The sequence below is a fragment of the Panthera pardus genome, unplaced genomic scaffold (genome assembly GCF_024362965.1).
Source record: "Panthera pardus isolate Hobbes unplaced genomic scaffold, ASM2436296v1 HiC_scaffold_24, whole genome shotgun sequence".
Classification (NCBI taxonomy): Eukaryota; Metazoa; Chordata; class Mammalia; order Carnivora; family Felidae; genus Panthera; species Panthera pardus.
This window is the reverse complement of record NW_026526810.1, coordinates 110,635,796-110,654,586: the sequence shown is the minus strand read 5'-3', so window position 1 is coordinate 110,654,586 and position 18,791 is coordinate 110,635,796. Positions and strand designations below refer to the sequence as shown.

At 40.8% G+C, this 18,791-nt stretch overlaps 1 protein-coding gene across 10 annotated transcripts in view; it reads left to right on the top strand.

Annotated features, from left to right (window-relative positions):
• The first annotated feature begins 8,373 nt into the window (after positions 1 to 8,373).
• NUMB (NUMB endocytic adaptor protein) overlaps positions 8,374 to 18,791 on the top strand; it is a 201,734-nt gene continuing 191,316 nt past the window's right edge. For 6 of the 10 annotated variants that reach the window (XM_019427066.2, XM_019427073.2, XM_019427065.2 and 3 more), the window contains exon 1: positions 8,374 to 8,474. In XM_019427066.2, coding sequence (XP_019282611.2) covers positions 8,415 to 8,474 — 60 coding nt within the window. In that variant the 5' untranslated portion in view covers positions 8,374 to 8,414. Of the gene's footprint in view, positions 8,475 to 8,564; positions 8,788 to 18,791 lie in introns of those variants that run through there. The other 4 variants (XM_053889571.1, XM_019427069.2, XM_019427067.2 and 1 more) reach the window with 3 other exon arrangements.

The following is an 18,791-nucleotide window of genomic DNA, read 5'->3' as shown; positions in this document are numbered from 1 at the left end:
GTAGGGTGGCAAGGCTGCTCCTAGAGACAACTCCTGACTCATTCATTCACTAAATATGTAGTGAACTACTGTGGGCCAGGCCCTGTGCTGGGCAGTTACGAGCAGCATGAATGTGGTTCTTGATATCACAATGCTGACACAATACAGGAGGAATAGGCACTAAGGAAGCTTACATGTGGGATGTGTGTATCCAATGTGGAAGTGTCGTGTGTATAAGAGGGGCACGCCACCCAATGGTGGCTGGGAGAAGGGAATGTCAGAAGGTTCCGCTGTAGTAGTAGAAGCTAGTCATGGAATCCAACTTAGGGTAGGCCTACACTGTTTGTTTAATTTCCCCAGAACATAACGTTAACACCAAAGCTGCCTCCTCATATTAACCCTACAAAGTAACTCCCGGGCTATGCCAAATACAGTGCCTCCAACTCTGCTTCTGTACAGTGGGACACTACTTTGGAAAAGTGTGGAAGTGTGAAATTCTACACAAGTGGAAGATGTTATTATTGTATCCCACTGAAGAGAGTCTTTCAACGAGGAAAATGGCACCAGGGAAATAGGTGCAGAAATCAGATTCTTCTATTTCCACACCCAAGCCCAATTCTCTGTGCCCTTGAAGGGGTCTGGGTCTGTGATGGGAAATAGGTTTGTCTGTCTCTACTTGACCAACAACATCCTTCTTATCAGCTGCTGCACTGAGAAGACACTGATGTCCTCTTGCAGGAAACTGACAGGAAAAGAAAGAAAGCCTACCACTAAATACACTTCCTGAGAGCAAAATGAAATGGCTGCTGCCCTGGCTGCCTGTAGGAAAGGGCTGAATAAATAAATACAACCATCCCTATTGTGTAGTCAGACTTCCTGGGGGCAAGTCCTCATCTCCCCGCCCCTTCTTTCCCTTCTAAAATTGGCCATCCTGCAGAGGAGCAGAGGTTTTCCCCAGCTACTGAAAGGTATTGAAACTTACAAGTCTCCAAACACAGAGAAAATACAGAGTTAGAAGGAGAGAAGACAAGACTCACAGAAGGAGGAACTTGATATTGCTACACACCTCTCCTTTAACCTCACAGAACTTTTTCAGCAACTTCTGCTTTGAACCTTTCTGTGCACAAGTCTGGTAATGTCTGGAGACAAGTCAGGAGGAGAAAAGCCTAGCGTTAGTGCATCTCAGAAAATCCATGGGCCTGTTAAAATCACCGCTGGGCAGGTGACCTGATTTGGAGGCAGAGGTGTAAACTGTCATCATCTGTGAATATTTATTGAGCTCTAGCGGTGTAGCACCATAGCAGAAACTGCTTGAGAAGGTGACTCTGCAGCAAGAAACAGTTCCAGGGGCTCCTGGCTGGCTTAGTTGGTAGAGTACGCAACTCTCGATCTTAGGGTTGTAAGTTCCAGCCCCATGTTGGGTGTGGAGATTACTTAATAAAATCTTGAAAAAAAAAAGAGAGAGAGAGAAACAATTCCAGTCTAAAGGATCCTAAGGCATTTCCTTGTGAGGAGCTTTTTTCTTCTGCATGGAACACGGACAGAAGGAAAGAACATGTACACAAATGGGGCAGGGGAAGAAGGCATTGGGAGGATAAAGAGAGACTGGGGATAGATACTTCTGGCCTGAAAAGATGAGATCAGATGAGTACTTGAACCTTTGTCTTTCTATAGTGTCTTTGGTCTAAAGATTATTTATACTTTAGGAGAACCCCCCTCATTTTTCTCATATAATCATGAGTGAACCCTGAGAAATGACTCACAGCCAAAATAATGGGGTTTCTTTGATTATACTTCCTCATTTTCTCTGGCCATAGGCCACCCCTCCATATCCTCCTTCCTTATAAGGAACCTAGCTTCAACCCAGTCACTCCAACCTCTTAGTAATCTTTCTTTCATGTTGCAAACTAGACTCTCTTCCTCCTACTTTCGCTTATTTAAAAATTTAAAAATTTATTTTTATCTTTTAAAGTTTATTTACTTTTGAGAGAGAGAGAGAGAGAGAGAGCATGCAGGAGGGGCTGAGAGAGAGGGAGACAGAGAATCCCAAGCAGGCTCTATGCCATCAGCCCAGAGCCCAGCCCAGAGCCTAGCCCAGAGCCCAATGCGTAGCTTAAACTCACAAACCGTGGAGATTACGACGTGAGCTGAAATCAAGAGCCAGTCACTTAATCGACTGAGCCACCCAGGTGCCCCTTTCTTTTTTTTTTTTTTAATTAAAAAAATTTTTTTTAAGTTTATTTAAGTGATTGCTACACCCAAACATGGGGCTCATGACCCGGAGATAAAGAGCTGCACACTCTTCCGGCTGAAACAGCCAGGTGCCCCTCTTCCTCCCACTCTCTAATTGCAAAATTGCTATTCTTTTAGTCTCTTGGTTCTTGCTGCTCCCGATCCAGGTATGGAAACTTTCTCTTGAGTGTCCTTACTGTATCCACAGAACCTGTGTGGGAATTACCCTTTCTCTTATCCTCAGTTGAGGACTGACTTAGCAGACTGCACGGTGACCAGCTTTTTTTTTGAAAGGGACAAAGACCACACAACCAAGTCCTTACCCCCCCGTCCCCCCTCCCCCCGGAGCTTCCATGGAGCCAAGCTCAGATTTCTGCATGAAGGAGGTGCTGCCATAATTAGCCCACCTTGCAGGTTTTGAGCATATCTTCTTTGAGCACATCCCCATAGCATAGGGCAGGCAGGAAATTAGGCTGAAGTTTAGATTTGTTGGCCATATTTTATGAATCCCAAATCTGCCATTACCTTCTGGCAAGTATACGATACACATAGATAAATGAGACAAAATATTTGAAAATAAGATCATCCTGGAAAGGTTACTATCATCATAGCATATCCAGTAGCTTGGAGAGGAAAACAGATATCACATACTCATAAAAGTTAATAATAACTAATGGCTACTGTGCACATACCATGTGCTCAGTGTTTCCTGAATTATGTAGATTATCTCATTTATTCCTCATGAAGATTTTGTTCTAATAGCTAGAAGGGGGAGAGAACCATTATATACTCAATAATAACATTAATAGGAATAATAATTATTATATAAGCCAGTTATACATGTCAGGACTTAAATTGAATATTTTCTCTCATTTAATCTTTTTTCTTACATTTATTTATTTATTTTGAGACAGAGAGAGAGAAAGCGCGGGGGCGGGGGGGGGGGGGGCAAAGACAGAGGGAGAGAGAGAGAGAATCCCAAGCAGGCTCTGTGCTGCCAGTGCAGAGCGGGACCCTGGGCTCGATCTTACAACGGTGAGATCATGACCTGAGCCCAAATCAAGAGTCAGATGCTCAACTGACTGAGCCACCCAGATGCCCCTCTCTCATTTAATCTTTTATTTATTTATTTATTTATTTATTTATTTATTTAATTTATTTAAAAATGTTTATTTTTGAGAGAGAGAATGAGAGAGGGAGAGAGAGGGGGAGCATGTGCACATGCAGGGGAGGGGCAGAGGGAGAGAGGGAGACACAGACGCTGAAGCAGGCTCTAGGCTCTGAGCTGTCAGCACAGATCCTGATGCGGCACTGGAACCCATGAATTATGAGATCATGACCAAGATCATGACCTGAGCAGAAGCTGGATGCTCAACCGACTGAGCCACTCAAGTAGCCCTCTCATTTAATCTTAAATGAAACCTACAAGGAGGTGTTGTTATTATTTCCTAAGGTAGGCCACTTCTAAAGTGGCTCCAGCGATCCCCCTCTTGGTGTCTATATTCTTGTGTAATCCTCTCTCCTTCAGCATAGGCAGGACCTAATGTCTTGCTTCTCAGTAGTAGAATGTGTCAAAAGTGATGCGATATCAGTTCTGTGATTAGATTACAAGTGACTGACTTCTGTCTTGCCAGAAGTCTCTCTTTTGCTGGTCTGCCCTCTTGCTTGCTTACTCTGATGATGTAAGCTGCCATGTTTTGAGATGCCTTGTGGAGAGACCCTCATGGCAAGGCACTGAGGGAGGCCTCATTCAATAGCTCCTGAAGATCTAAGGCCTTAGTCTAAAGCCTGTGAGCTACTGAGTTCTATCAACGATGATGTGAATGAGCTGAGAACAGATCCATCCTGACTGAGCCTTGAGATGATTACAGCCTTGTAAGACCCAGAGCTAGTGGACTCAGCTAAGCTCCATCAGGATTTCTGACCCACAGAAACGGAGATAATAAATGTTGTTTTAAGTTACTAAGTTTTGGGGGTAATTTGTCACTAACACATCCCATTTCGTAGATGAAGAAAACTGGAGCTTGGGGATATAAATCAACTTTCCCAAAGTCACACAGCTAGTAAATGGCAGAGTCAGGATTTGAACACATTTAGATTCAAGAGTGATTTCAAGTCTACTTTCTTACGTAATTCCAGTGCTTGGCAAACTGTAGTTCTAGAAGGCATTCTACTCTCTGAAATCCTTGGAATGCAGCCATGTTTCCAGGAAACTCTTTGTGTGTAAAACAGAGATGGACAAAAGTTTAAATGGTGCTTGGTGCTTTGAGCAGCCCACTCCCTGCTGCGGAAGAATGGCTGGTCCACCCATAGATCTAGTGATAGTAACCAGGGGCTCTATTCAACAGCATGATGGCAGAGCTACGAGCTGCAGCCCATCCATTTTGCAAGCACTCAAGCTATCTTATCTATAAAATTCAAGGTGGGTAAAGGGGTAGTACACATTTTTCTTGAGGATGAAAATACATGCATTACATAATGAGGCCATCTGACGTGCTATTTAAAGATCATATGAGCCCTAGCATTAGAAAATAAATGGTTCTACCTGTAGGAACACCATTTTTCACTTTAAAAAAAAACCCACACACACACCTTTTTTTTTTTAAGCTTCTTCCCATCCATGGGAGACAGCTTTGAACTTTGAAACCACAGTGCTTTGTTCCAGCAGGGAAGGCAGCTTGGCACTTCTCTGTGTTGGAATCTCCGCAGTTTGAGATGGTGAAAACATCTTCTTCCAGACGGTTTCCCTTTCTTCATCCAGAGCTTTGTGCCAGTGATCACCTTTATAAAAGGTGGCTGCACGAATCTTGTCAGCTTTGCCCTGGTGCCAGAGCAGCAGGCTTTGAGCTCAGGGAGGCTTTCCAGGTGGCAGTGGAGCAAAGATCCCATAGGGTAAAGTTCTGGCATGGCTCTCCTTTCAACCAGTGACAGCCTACACTTTGTTGGTATAATTGTGTAACCTGGTATAAAGTCCACAGCCAGAGAGATGGGGGTAGGACTCTAAGCTGGCTCAGAACTCTGTGGCCTCTTGACTTTGTCTAGCTTTCCTTACTCTCTTCTCTGCTGGCCCTGCCCCCCACCCTCCCTATCCCAACCCCTCCTTTCTAATCCCTTCATCCCATCAGTCTTCATCTTCAGGGATCCCTGACTCAGGGAACTACCTCTTATCAAATATCTTGGCTTGCTTCCAATTGCTAGAAACAGGCAGCTCTGGCTCTTGTCTACTATCAGAATGATTTTCTTCCCCACCGGTTGTTTGTTTCGCTAATCCATTTGGAATTGTGTCTAGAATCCAGTGTTGGGGGAGGGGAATCCAAAAATAAACAAACAGAAAAGGAGCTTTCCCTAGTGACATTGCCCCCACCCCGGACTAAAATAGAAATGACAGGAAACCTGGATTCTGCTCCCTTGAAAAGTGATATGATGAAAAGAGAGCAGAAAGTAGCATCAGCATTCGCTGAAGCCCAAGGCCTTAGACATCAGGACATCACCACAAGTCCTTCATTTGCTACTTAATCAGGATTTATAAAGGCTATTTTTGCCTTTAATATACCTGCTATCCTGGTCTTGCTCAAGTGCCTCTGAACAGATACTATCTGCACTACCTCCACAGCCAGCCACACAACACAAAGCTACAGACTCCCTGACTCCAGCGTTCTTGCTTTCTAAGATGGGGTCTTAAGAGTGGTGAAGACATAACACAGGAAAGAAAAGAGAGGCTGGATGAATTATGTGGTAAGGTTATGTGATAAGACTCATGCAAAATCAAAACGTGGGGCACAAGCAATAAACTTTCTAGTACTGTGTGGACTTTAATAACATAATAAATAGCTTTCTGTTGGATCAAAGAATGTTCCTTAAAATCTTCCTTCTTTAAGATTTTTTCTTTTCTTACTGGACTGCACATGTTTATTTTACTTTTTTTTTCTTAACTGATTTCCATAAGGAACAGGAGTGGTAAAATGTATATATGCATGTGTGAGTGAAAACATTTGTGAGTACTTTGTTCTCACGGAACGGAATGAATAGCTGACCTTTGTGGAAGTATTCCTTGTTTTGTGATAGTTATTTTGTTGAGTTCCTGGACTTAGATGGCAAGTCCTCTTAGTGAGGCTGGACTAATTCTATGTTCTCTATGGCACCAAATCACTATGGCTGTACAGGAGCCATTATTACCCCAAGTACCATAATAATGCCCATGCCCTCCTATGACGTTATTGTTTCCTATCTGCCAGGACATTAATTGCCTTCTAACTTGCTCTAAAATTGGTAGGTAGGGCATACTGCCAAGACTAGAGAGACGAAAGCTGTTGGTAATATAATAAAAGGCTGTGTAAAGGATATGCTGATACCTCCTTCTCATTGGGGAATCTTCACATTTGCATGTTACTTCATTTGTTATGGATGTCAGCTCAGGCTTGCCTTATGTCTTGGCTTCCATCTTATCATGGTCAATGTCTGATCTTTCCTTTGACTGAATGATTCAGACATCTCCGAAGTTATTTTGACTTTTCCACTTTCCTTTACAGGCTTTTTATGAGTCATTGAATTGAAGGGGAGGTTATTTCTAAATTGGAAGGTGAGGATGAGGGAAGGGGGAGGAAAGTTCCGGAAAATAACTGGGAAAAGACACCTTATTGTTCTAGTTACTGGAGGAATAATTTCTGCTTAGTTTGGTGATATGTAGTTTATTCAAAGTTGACTAAAAATATAAGCTAGAAATTAGACTTTTTTTTTTTTTCCTGGATAACAGTGAAGTTTTAGACTACTTGTAGCTTGCTCTGCAAAGGACAGGGAGGTGAGTAGAAGAGATATGGGACAAAGAGTTGGCTGGAAGAAGAAAGGGGCAAAGCACAAAATTTCTGAAGTCCAGATTCTCAGTCTCACAGGAAGTTCCCAACCATAAGGTAATGCTTGTGAGGGGGTGCCTCCTTGACCTGTCCCAATCCATCTCTGGTTTGTTTCATGGTCCATGGGTTTGTGTATTATAGGTAGAGTTGTGAGAAAGGTATATTTAAATCTGACTTAGAAATTTAAAGAGTAATCAGGCAAACATTTTGTTATTTAGGAGCATGAAAAGTGGGTGGAAATTAAAAAGAAAAGCAAAATCTAAGGATGGATATATTTCTAGGAGCGCAAGAGTTTTTATAGCAACACCAGATTTCTCAAAAATGCGTACTGTGACTTGTACCCAAATGAATAAAAAATGCAATCATTTATTCTCGTGCATTGTGCTAATGTGAGAAAAGAACTGCAATTCATTCAACGGTCCTAATTTAGAATGCTAGGAAAAGACAAGCTTTCAAATATCTGACACACATCTAGTAGGGCTATTTATGAACTGCTGAACATAAAAATCAAATTGGGAGAAGGGGCGGGGAGGGACGGAATTCTCATTTCCAGAGCATCACACGGGTAAACGTGGCCCATTTCGTCCAAACTTGCTCATGGCTGCTTGGTCACTTGGCAGGAGCCAGGGGTGAGTCTGGAGAACTCTCAACATGCCACTTCAGTTTATTAACGACGTTGTAACTGCAACCAAAGTGGGCTGATTTCTGCTAAATAAATGGTTGTGCTTTGCCCTTTAGCATGAAGACTTCTGGAAAGAACTTCAAGGAAATAGGGTGCATTGAGACTTCAAGAAGAGGACATTTTTATCTGTGTAAGTGCTTTTCTCCCAAGGAGTTGGAAAACACTCCTTAAACACAACCTCTGATGTTGGTATTTTGTAAGTACTACCCTCTAAACTATCAGTGATAAACTTCTCCTAATAGGGAGGGAACTGGAGAAAGGGATGAGTTTACAGAATGAACTCTACAACAAAGAGTTAACCCTTCCCCGGTAACCTCGATTGTGAACATCGGCCCCTTCCTTGCTTTTTACTGCGCAACCAAACTGTGCCCAAGTTTGAACCAACCCTGGAGCTACATCCCTTGCCAATTGACTTAACAGACATTTTCGGTAGCCTATCATAACTTCGAACCGCCCTACCATCAACCAATTACAACTAAAGCTTGGTTCAGGACGCTGTGAGTCCGGGAGGGGGCTAATACCGGGTCCAGGAAAAGGGGCGGTGAGGAAGCTATGACAGACGGCTAAGTGAAACCAATCAGAGTAGAGAGCCGCCGCCCCACTATCCAATGGAGAGGCAAGAACTATGAAACGGGGTGGGCCTGTTGTCATGGGGGAGGTGGTGGCGCTTGATGGCTACTGGCGGCCGAGGTAAAGGCAGTGGCGCTGGAGTTGGTTGGGGGCAGCGGCAGGTGAGTGCCGGTAGCGCGGGCCTGAGGTCTGGGGGCCGTCGCGGGGCGGAAACTCCAGCTCGGAGCTCCGGAGGCGGAGGCCGGAGGAAGGGGGCCTGGACTGTGGGCCGGGTCGGGCCGGGGCCAGGGCGGCGGCGGCGGCGGCGGCTGCGGCGAGTTCGCTCCGACTGGGCTGGTGGGAGAATGGCCCGGTTCCCGGCGGCGGAGTTCGCGTTGGCAACATAGGCTGGGGCCAGACCCAAGCGGTTCATGCCGGGAGGTCCCTTGGGACGTCCCGCTGCTTGGGCGCTGACCGGCGGCCGGTGTGTGAGCGGTAAGTTCCCTGAGGAGACGGGAGCGGACGGGGTCCCGGAGAGGGGGGATGACCCGGGGTGACCGGCAACAACCTGGTCCGAGGACCGGGTGACTCGGGGATACACACCCAGGACAGCTGGGGTGCGAGGGAAGAGAGCAGAGGAACCCGGGAAACCTAGGAGCGGCCCGAGCGGAGGGAGCTGGGGGGCCGGGAAACTGGGAGTGGCCCGGGTCCGAGGGAGAAGAGACACCGAGGGCGGCCGGGGTCCGGGGTGACAGTGAGCGGCCTGGGTCTGAGCGAGGGACGTCGAGGAAAGGCAGAGAGGGGGTTGGGGACTCTCCTGAGAAAGGCGGCTGTCCGAGGGTGGAGGACTCCGGGGGAGTCTAGGAGAAGCGGGTCTTAGGAGGGTGGGACCTGTGGAGACCTTGAACAGCTGGGGAGGAACAGGAGCTCCCTGCCCCCACCGCTTGTCTGGGATGGGAGACCCAAGACTGGACTGGGAGCTCCTGGGTCTGAGAATCCGCGGGGGACCATGGGACCTGGAGCAGTAGTTCGGATTTGAGACCGGGGTGAGGGGGTCTACCGGGGAGTGGAAGTTCTCTCAGTTGGAGAGTAGTCACGCAAAATGACACAAGGGTGGGCGGGGAGAAATAATTTCCTTGTAGGAAGCGCGAAGTAGATAGGGCGTAGATAGGACGCAGTAGGAGAAAGTTGCTCTGGAAGAGAGTGGTGGTCTTGTGGAAACTGGCCGTAACAGCAGATATGAGAAATTAACAGTGTAGTTATTAGTAGATTCTAAGGACTTCAGACATAGAAGAAACTTCGGCTTCATAATACTAAGGTGGAAGAGAAGAGCATCCTAAAAGCAGGGTTAAGTGACTTGCATTCTAGTGGCTTAGAAAAAAATTTTTGTTTTAGGATGACACCAATGATATTAGAAAATGAGGACATTGACAGGACGGGGAATTTGAAAGGAAAAAGGGGAGGTGAGGAGTAGCTGAAACTAAGGGAGTAGGAAGGACTGGGGACTTGATCAGAAAGAGGGGAGTCATGAAAGGATAGACATACGCTGGCCAAATTTAAAATAAATTCCACCACTTAGCTTGGATCATTTAACCTCTCTGTGCAAGTTTCCTAATCTGTATGATAGTGATAATAATAGAAATGGTCCCTATTTCATAGGGTTGTTTTTTCACATGAGTTAATATTTGTAGAACTTTTAGAATAGTGACTGGCATCGAGTAAGCAGTGGGTACTTACTGACTAGATTATTAAATAGAGGATAAAGACCCGAGTTTTTTTTTTTAATGCTGTGATTCTCAAACTTTAGCTTGCACCAGAATCACCTGGAGGGCTTGGTAAAATACAGACTGCTGGCCAGAGTTTCTGATTCAGTACATCTGGGGTGGGTCCTGAGAATTTGCATTTATCTCAGGTGATGGTCAGAGGATCCCACTTTAAAAGCCACTTACTTCAATGAAAACAGTGATAATGTTTAAACTTCTTAAACTGTCTACCCTGCTAGAGACAAGTAGAGGCAGATTGCAAAAATGATCCAAATATAAGGGATATCCTCTATTAAGCCCTATGTTTCTCAAACTGTGGATTGTGATTTATTAGTAATTTATAAACTCAGTTTAGTGGGTCACCACCAGCATTGAAAATAAAATGAAATAGAACAGAATTGACTAGCATTGCATTTGGTGAAGAAAAATGTTGTTTTGGGAAAATTTTCTTGTGTGTGTACTAGGTCACAATGTAAAATCTGTTTCTTATAGTCAAAAGAGTTTGAAAAACTGTTTTGAGCCATGCAGTGCAGCAAAAGTAGCCCTTCAGTAGGGCTTTCTAGGGACTGAGTTTATTATTTATTTTTATTTTTCTGGTAATGCTGTCTCAGGTGGTCGTACATTCTATTTAATTTCTTTAGCCTCCAATTTGGTTTCTCCTATGTTTGCCTGATCACATACTGCGTTGTGCCTCTTTTTAGATATTGAGAATCTTTGGCATGAGGACTTAAGGAAATTTGAGTCAGAGAAATGAAATTGAGTGGTGTTTCACTTGTGCCCTCTTGTTTACCTTTCTTTTTATACCACGGTATGGTAACCCATTGTCTGTAAAAAACCTAAGTATGCACAGACATATTGGCAGTAAACAACTAACGCTGAAATGGACTGGTTTGAGAACAGTTCATGTATAGAAAATAAGTAAAAACCAAGTAAGACACATTTCAAAGAAGAAAAGCAAAGGAGTGTTTCCTTTTTAAAAGAGAGTGAAAGTAATATAAGGCTTCTCATGGCCTTACACTAATACAAAACATATAAAAGCATTTTTTTTTTTTAAGTTTATTTTATTTTGAGAGAGAGAGATTGTACCCGTGAGCAGGGGATGGGGAGAGAGAGAATCCCAAGCAGACTCCCTGCTGTCAGTGTGGAGCCCTATGGGACCCTGGGATTGATCATGACCGGAGCTTAACTGAGCCATCCAGGAGCCCCTAATATGAAAGCATTTTTAAGGGAATCAGATATACTTGTGTATTTTAGATTTCTAGGCTTTTGAAGAGAGAAGAAAGTGATAATAATTCACAGTAAAATGCACCTGGGATAGAGGCTTAACTACAAAGCAAATAGTTTATTAAGCAGGAGCCTTTGTTTTGATGATTTTCTCCCTTGAGAATGAACTGGATGTGGTACATGTTGTAAACTTAACTTGTTTGGGGACCTAAATGCAATCTACGGTACCTTTTTACAGCTATATTAAGAATATGTGTATTTTCTGTGCTGTTCTTGGTTTCCTTTTTCTTCTGTAAAAACCTAGATGGTTTATATTTAGGAAGAGATGATTATATTAATTTTTGTGGCTACAGGAACAGAGAAAGAAGTATGGAAAACTTAGAGATTCTTGCAGCTCTCTTTAAAATCTTTAAGGGATTTATGTGGCCCTTTCATTAATGTTTTATGAAATTGTGAAGAAACTCTTGGTGTAGCTTTGCATTAGGATTTTTACATAATTTTTTCTCTCAAAAATAATTATCCTCAGATTTTTATATTTCATTAAAATTTTTATTTTTGTTTGGAAGACTACAAAACATATAATCATTATACTTTTGAACTGAAAAAAATAAGCAGTCTTTTCACAAAAGAAATTTACTGATTTTTGTAACAAAGGTTCCAAGGATGAAAGCTTTTGAATTCCTTGCATTGCATTAAACGGAGGATCCCTGCCACCACAGTGGTTGTTCTTTAAGTCATTGTGCAGTTGGTGGACACATTTGTATAGATCATTCAATTCTTTGCTAATTGATGGAGGAGTGTAAAACCTTAATAATTGAATGTGGGGGAAAAATATAAAAGTTCACTGTTCGTTAATTGTGAACATTGACCAATTTGATTACTTGCTTTTTAATAAATGGACTTTATTCAGTTGACTTATTATTCATCCATAATCTAATCACACTTACCTATGAATAGCTCTGATTGCTCAACTCATTTTATAGTGAGATTTAGTAATCTGTAGTTGAATGAATGGTGGTTTCTAAGTCCCAAAGAAACTGTGTTCCTGACTACAATTTGGTGAGACTTAATTTCACATATCAAAGAAAATTCAAGTAAATGACTTAGAAAAGAAGTTCAGTTAACACTAGTTAATTAAGTTTATTTTCTATATCAGTAGCATTTTATCCTCTTTTATAAATAGCTTCTGGTCTGCTCTCTCTGCTGCTGGCTTTCAACTACCCATATAATAAACCTTGATGGAAATGTTGGTGCCTGAGAATTTAGTAGTGTAAAGGTACAGAAACCTATGTCTGGTTTTCAGTTTGCTGAGAGAATTACTTTTATCAGAAAAGATCCCTTGGGAAAGTTATCACCTTAAAAAAAAAGGTGTTTTTTTTTTGTTTTTTTTTTTTTAAGTTTATTATTTTTTTGAGAGAGAGGGAGAGCCAGCAGGGGAAGGGCAGAGAGAGAGAGGAAGACAGAATCCCAAGCAGTCTCCACACTGTCAGCCCAGAGCCCAGTGCGTGGCTCTAACTAACACACTGTGAGATGATGACCTGAGCCGAAAACCATGAGTTGGACACTTAACCGACTGAGCCACCCAGGCGCCCCTTGTTTATTTAGTAGAGTACTTGAAAACCTGCATTTTATTTTTAGCTTGCCAAAACATATCTATTATGTTTGATAGATTGTGATTTCCACAGAATGACTCTTGAATTCTGAATTCCAGTTTCTGAATTCTGATACATGTTTCCTTGATAGGGCTAGGGAGAAAGGAAATAATTGTACTCCTTAAATATTAAAAAATAAACTTGCTATCTAATTTTTTTTTTATCTTGACATGATGATAAATTATTTGCCAAGAAAATTTGTTTCAGTAATATAACCTATTGGGATTTTCATTATTAAAGTTACAAGTACTGTATAAAACCTTAGGATGTTTGTTCAGATCTGAGCCACAGGTTCTGATAAATAGGATGTCCTCATGATACTGCTTATATATTTTTGAGAATATAAAATACACACTTGGAAATCTTAGAGCAAAAGGAGGATTGAAACTAAGGGAGAACGAGGAGAACACTGACATGTGTTTAAGGAGGAGTCTGGAGGATCTGTAGGAAGTATGTCTAGAGTAGTGAGCCCCTCTTGGCAGTTTTCCTAGAGTGACATATGTAAAGGAGGATGAGCCTATTTGCAGCATTCTCCCATGGACATATTTTTTGTACTGTGCAGTTTCCACTGCCTGCTATAACTCTTCCTTTGTTATCTTCCACTCAGGAAAGCAGGTCAGAATGCAAGTGAATAGACTGAGAATTGCTAGTCCTAGAGGATGGGAGCCTGGGCAGTACCATGTGGATTTAGAAGGCTGGACACTTGTCTCTGCTTCTGCAACTCTTGGGAATAGGTCCCTAGCAGTCGTAACTAGGGCAAGTCATACCATTTGTCTTTCTCTGGTGGAGTCTGGGATTAAGCAGTAGGAAGAGACCCCCACCCATCTTAAATGGGCTAACCAAGGAGCTAGTGTGTTAATAATTAATGTTCAGTGACTTCCCCTTCTCTCACCACCAAATCTTTATTTCTCCTCACTTGCTTGTTGATTCCTTACATTCTTCTAATCAGGTTCAAAGTCTTGAGTTCTCTGATTAGATAGCAAAATCTTAATTGTGGTAACTTGTTATACTAAGGTGCATAGAGTTAATTAGGAAAATGATTGTTAACAGATTTTCTTTGAGTTATTTAGGGAGCAAGAGGGATTGAAAGCTGTAGAACACTATTTGGCTCCTGAATAAAGGGAAAGTCAGGGAAGCTAGCAACACTGAGAAAAGCAAAATTTGTAACTTACTTAAGATTGACCTTGGCTATCTTTGACCTTAGAGAAGTAAAAGTTAGTGATGCTTTGTCCTGGTCAATCGTGTACAAGTATACCTTCGGTGCTTTTTAGTTGTGTCATGTTGTGCTGCTTTGCATGATTTATGAAGGTTTATTTAAATATTTTTAATATAACCAACTTTGTTATAAGGAATTTTTGCTCCCAGTATTCTTTAATCAATATAATTTTTTTTTCAAAGAATCTTACAGAACCATAGAATACCCTGATGATGACAGAAGGATATTTGTAACTACTATATTATTAAATTAAAAAAGGCATTGTGTTCTGAGGAAGCATGGTAGAATGGACACAATCCAGGTTTTAGAATTATATGACCATGTTTTTGATTCCTGGCTCTATTATTTACTGATTTGTCATTTTATTGAACCTCCCTTAGCCTCGGTTTTGTCATCCATAAAATGGAGCTTATAATAGCTTCTTTACCAGCCTGATAATGAGAATTAAATGAAAATCATTTTGTTTAGTGCCTTGCCAATAGTGGGCAGTCAACACATGGTGATGTTAATTATTAATAATTATAACAGTACTAAGCCTATTGTTGACTTCTCTGTTTAGAAGGGCTAATATTCCAAATAGTGTGAGTATAAACAATTTGGCAGTTAGGAAAACCAGAATTTACTTAAAATTTTTACATGTACTTTAAACATTTACCATCTTAGTTTGTTTATGTGGTTGGTTTAGTTTGGTAGATTAGACTAAAACATGGGCAAATGAGGCTCATATTTTACTGTGTGGTCATGGGCTCTAGCATATTACCTGATCCTCTTCCAAATATGTATTGTTGTATGAATTTTTGTATGCTTTTGTTAGCAGTGGGAACCCTTAACCCTACTTCAAGAAAAACTATTAAACATTATAGATTGAATGGTTCTAAGTTAGTTTTAAATGCCAGTTAGAAGGAATTAGTTATCCTCCCCTACAGTTAATACAGTCTTCTTTACTATTTAAGTAGCTTCCTTTGTTAAGGATTTGGTCAAAGGTGAAAGAAAAATCTGTATCTGTAGAAAGCTGTTAAAAGCTATATTTCTTAAATTACCTCTGATGAAAGCAGGTGTGTAATTTCTATAACATTCATGATGTAATGGACTTTGCCTTAAGTTTAATTAGTGCACATAATTTTTTTAAATTTTATTAAAAATTTTTTTAATGTTTATTCATTTTTGAGAGACGGAATATGAGTGGGGGAGAGGCAGAGAGAGAGGGAGACACAGAATCTGAAGCAGGCTCCAAGATCTGAGCTGTCAGCACAGAGCCCTATGCGGAGCTCAGACTCACTAACGGTGAGATCATGACCTGAGCCGAAGTCAGACGCTTAACCAACTGAGCCACCCAGGCACTCCAGTTGTCTTATTTTTAGTCCCATCTGTGGAATAACTTGAATCTTTCTTTTAATTCAACTATATTTTTTGCCTTTAAGTCACAGTAAATTCTTAATTACTTCCACCCAGATTGGCAGTGTGATAACTAATCCCTAAATTCTTTTGGGTTATGAAGTATAGCTATGGAACCTATTAGACACATTTTTCATTAGACTTGACTTGTATTTTATTGAAGCTAATATTTAAGTATTGGGTCTCCCTGGCATTGAATATCGTTATTAGCAGTTCTCAATTTGTTACCTGCAACTCTTTGAGTTGGAGTGGATGTTTTCTACGGTTAATCCATTTTCTCATCAAATATTATCATAGACAAAAGTAATAAGTTCTAAAAATATATGTATAGCTAAAACATATATATATATTTAGAACTTATTACTTTCATACATATATACATATTACATGTATTATACATTTATACATAGACATCATATGTATAAATGTTGAGATGAACTAAATTTTTTATTTTGAAGGCTAGACTGAATTCATAGTAGTTTTGGTTGACTATTTGCTCTGTCGGTGGATGTTGAATATATTCAGCTATTATCATACAGAGATCAGTTACTATTTTAACTTTTAACAGGTTCATCCTTAAAAGCTCTCAGCCTACTTTTTCTACCTTTTACTTACCCAAATGTGCCATTTGAGAAACCCTAGTATACTTCTGTTACCCCTAACATGGCAAATACATTCTTTTTTTTTTTGGACAGATATATTCAGACATAATCGACTACAAGGAAATTGCACATGTTTATACAGTTTGATGAGTTTTTACCTATTTATCCACCACAATCAAGATAAGGAACATTTGGGGCGCCTGGGTGGCTCAGTCAGTTAAGTGTCTGACGTTTGGGTTCTGCTCAGGTCATGATCTCATGGTTCGTGCGTTTGAGCCCTGCATTGGGCTCTGTGCTGAGTGTGGAGCCTGCTTGGGATTCTCTCTCTCTTTTTCTGCCCCTTCCCTGCTTGTGTGTGCACACTCTCTCTCTCTCAAAATAAGTTAAAAAAAAAAAAAAGATAAGGACAATACTTAACCACTCTAAAAGTTTCCTTGTGCCTCTTTGTAATCTATCTCTCCTTTTCTACCCACAGAGGTAACCACTAATCTGCTGTCATCATAGATTAGCTTTCATTTTCTAGAATTTTATGCAAAGAGAATTGTATGGTGTGTGCTTTTTTGATAGGTCTGGCTTCTTTCACTCTACCTAATTTATTTGAGATTTATCCATGTTATTTTGTGCATCAAGAATTTATTCCTTTTTATTGCTGAGTAGTATTCCAATATATGGTTATATCACAGTTTAAAAAATCTATTCTCTTGTGATATTGAATTGTTTCCAGTTTTGTCTTCAAATAATGCTGCTGTGAATATTCCTGTATAAGTTTTTGTATGAACGTGTGTTTTCATTTTTCTTTGATAATATATCTAGTAGTAGAATTGCTGGGTTATATGGTAACTCAGTTTTCTAAAATAGCTGTACCATTTTATATTTTTGCTGGCAGTGGGAAATGAATATTTCAGTTTCTTCATATCCTCACCAACACTTTTTTTACTTGTGTTTTTTATTATAGCCATCCTAGTAGATGTGAAGTGATAACTCACTGTGGTATTGTTTTCGATTTCCCTGATGGCTAATGATGAGAATTTTTTCATGGGTTTATTAGATATTTGTTTATCTATGGAGAAATGTTTTTTAGGATCCCTTGACCATTTAAAAAATGGGGTTATTTGCCTTTTATTATTGAGTTTGAGTTGTAAAAAAATATACATTCTGGGTATAAGTCCTTATTAGATACGTGATTTGCAAATCTTTTCTTTTTTGGGGGGAAGGTTGTTGTTGTTTTGTAACCTCTACACCCAACGTGGGGCTCTGACTCATGACCCCGAGATGAAGAGTTGCATGCCCTTCTGACTGAGCCAGCCAGGCACTCCTGTTACAAAAGTTTAATAAAATATTCTGTCTTGTTATTCATTCTTCCAAGTAGTAGTTTGTTGGCCTTTTGGTCTGCTGTGGCAGTTGGGGTCATGGTGCTGAGGGAAGCAGTTTAGAGTTGCAAGAATGGGTTATAAATGAACCCACTGATTTAAATATATGGTTGTATGATTTCATTGTTTTGCTACTTTATTTTTTTTAATGTTTATTTATTTTTGAGAGACAAAGAAGAGGACATGAGCAGGGGAGAGGCAGAGAGAGAGGGAGACACAGAACCCGAAGCAGGCTCCAGGCTCTGACCTGTCAGCACAGACCCTGACATGGGGCCCGAACTCACGAACCACAAGACCATGACCTGATTCAAGTCGGACACTCAACCGACTGAGCCATCCAGTCGCCCCCATCCTTATGTTACTTTATACTTGAACATTAAATGAAGTTCAGGTATCATTTTTCTGCTTACAGGGCAACCTTGTGTCTGTAGTTCTAGGCAAGCTTCCCTGCTGGACTTTTAATGGAAATTAGGGTCACATTTTTTAAACATGTTACTTAAAGGAACAATAGTTTCTATTATACCCCTTCTTTTTTCCCTGACTCTCTCCCTGCCTTTCCCCTCTTTGACTCACCTACCCTAGTATCTTTTTATCTAAAGAAGACACTTCTTTTGGATTAAACATATAGCCTTTTTCTGAGGGATGATCAAATACTAAGGCCTTATTCTTTATGGAAATTCAAGGAAATGTTCTATAGTGATGTTTAAAAACATAGAGAAAAATTATAAGGATTTTAATTAGCCGAGGTAAATTCACAATCAAGAATTAACATCATTAATATCAAAGTTTTTTTTAATATCAAAGTTTTCTATGTAATCCTAGTTGAAAGTGAGAAATAGCATGCTATTTTCCTTTTCATTTAAAGTATAGTAAAAATATAGTTCTTTTACAACTTGTGCGATTTACTTATAGCCTTTTGAGATACACTGATTCTTTTTTTTTGAGAGAGAGAGCGAGCAGGGAGAGGGGAGAGAGTGAGGAAAAGAGAATCCCAACCAGGCTCCGTACTGTCAGCACACAGCCCAATGCAGGGGCTCAAACCCAGGAACCTCCAGACAATGACCTGAGCCGAAATCAAGAGTCGGACGCTTAGCCGACCAACCCACCCAGGTTCCCTGAGATAAACCGATTCTTTGTTTTAAGAACATTTAACTCTAAATTGAGCTCTTTTTTTCTGTGTTTTAATATGCATTAATTGTTTTCTTTTTGGAGATCTTAAAAGCAAAGTATAGTATACATCTTTTACATGGTATTTGAATTTTATGTGTTTCCTCTCT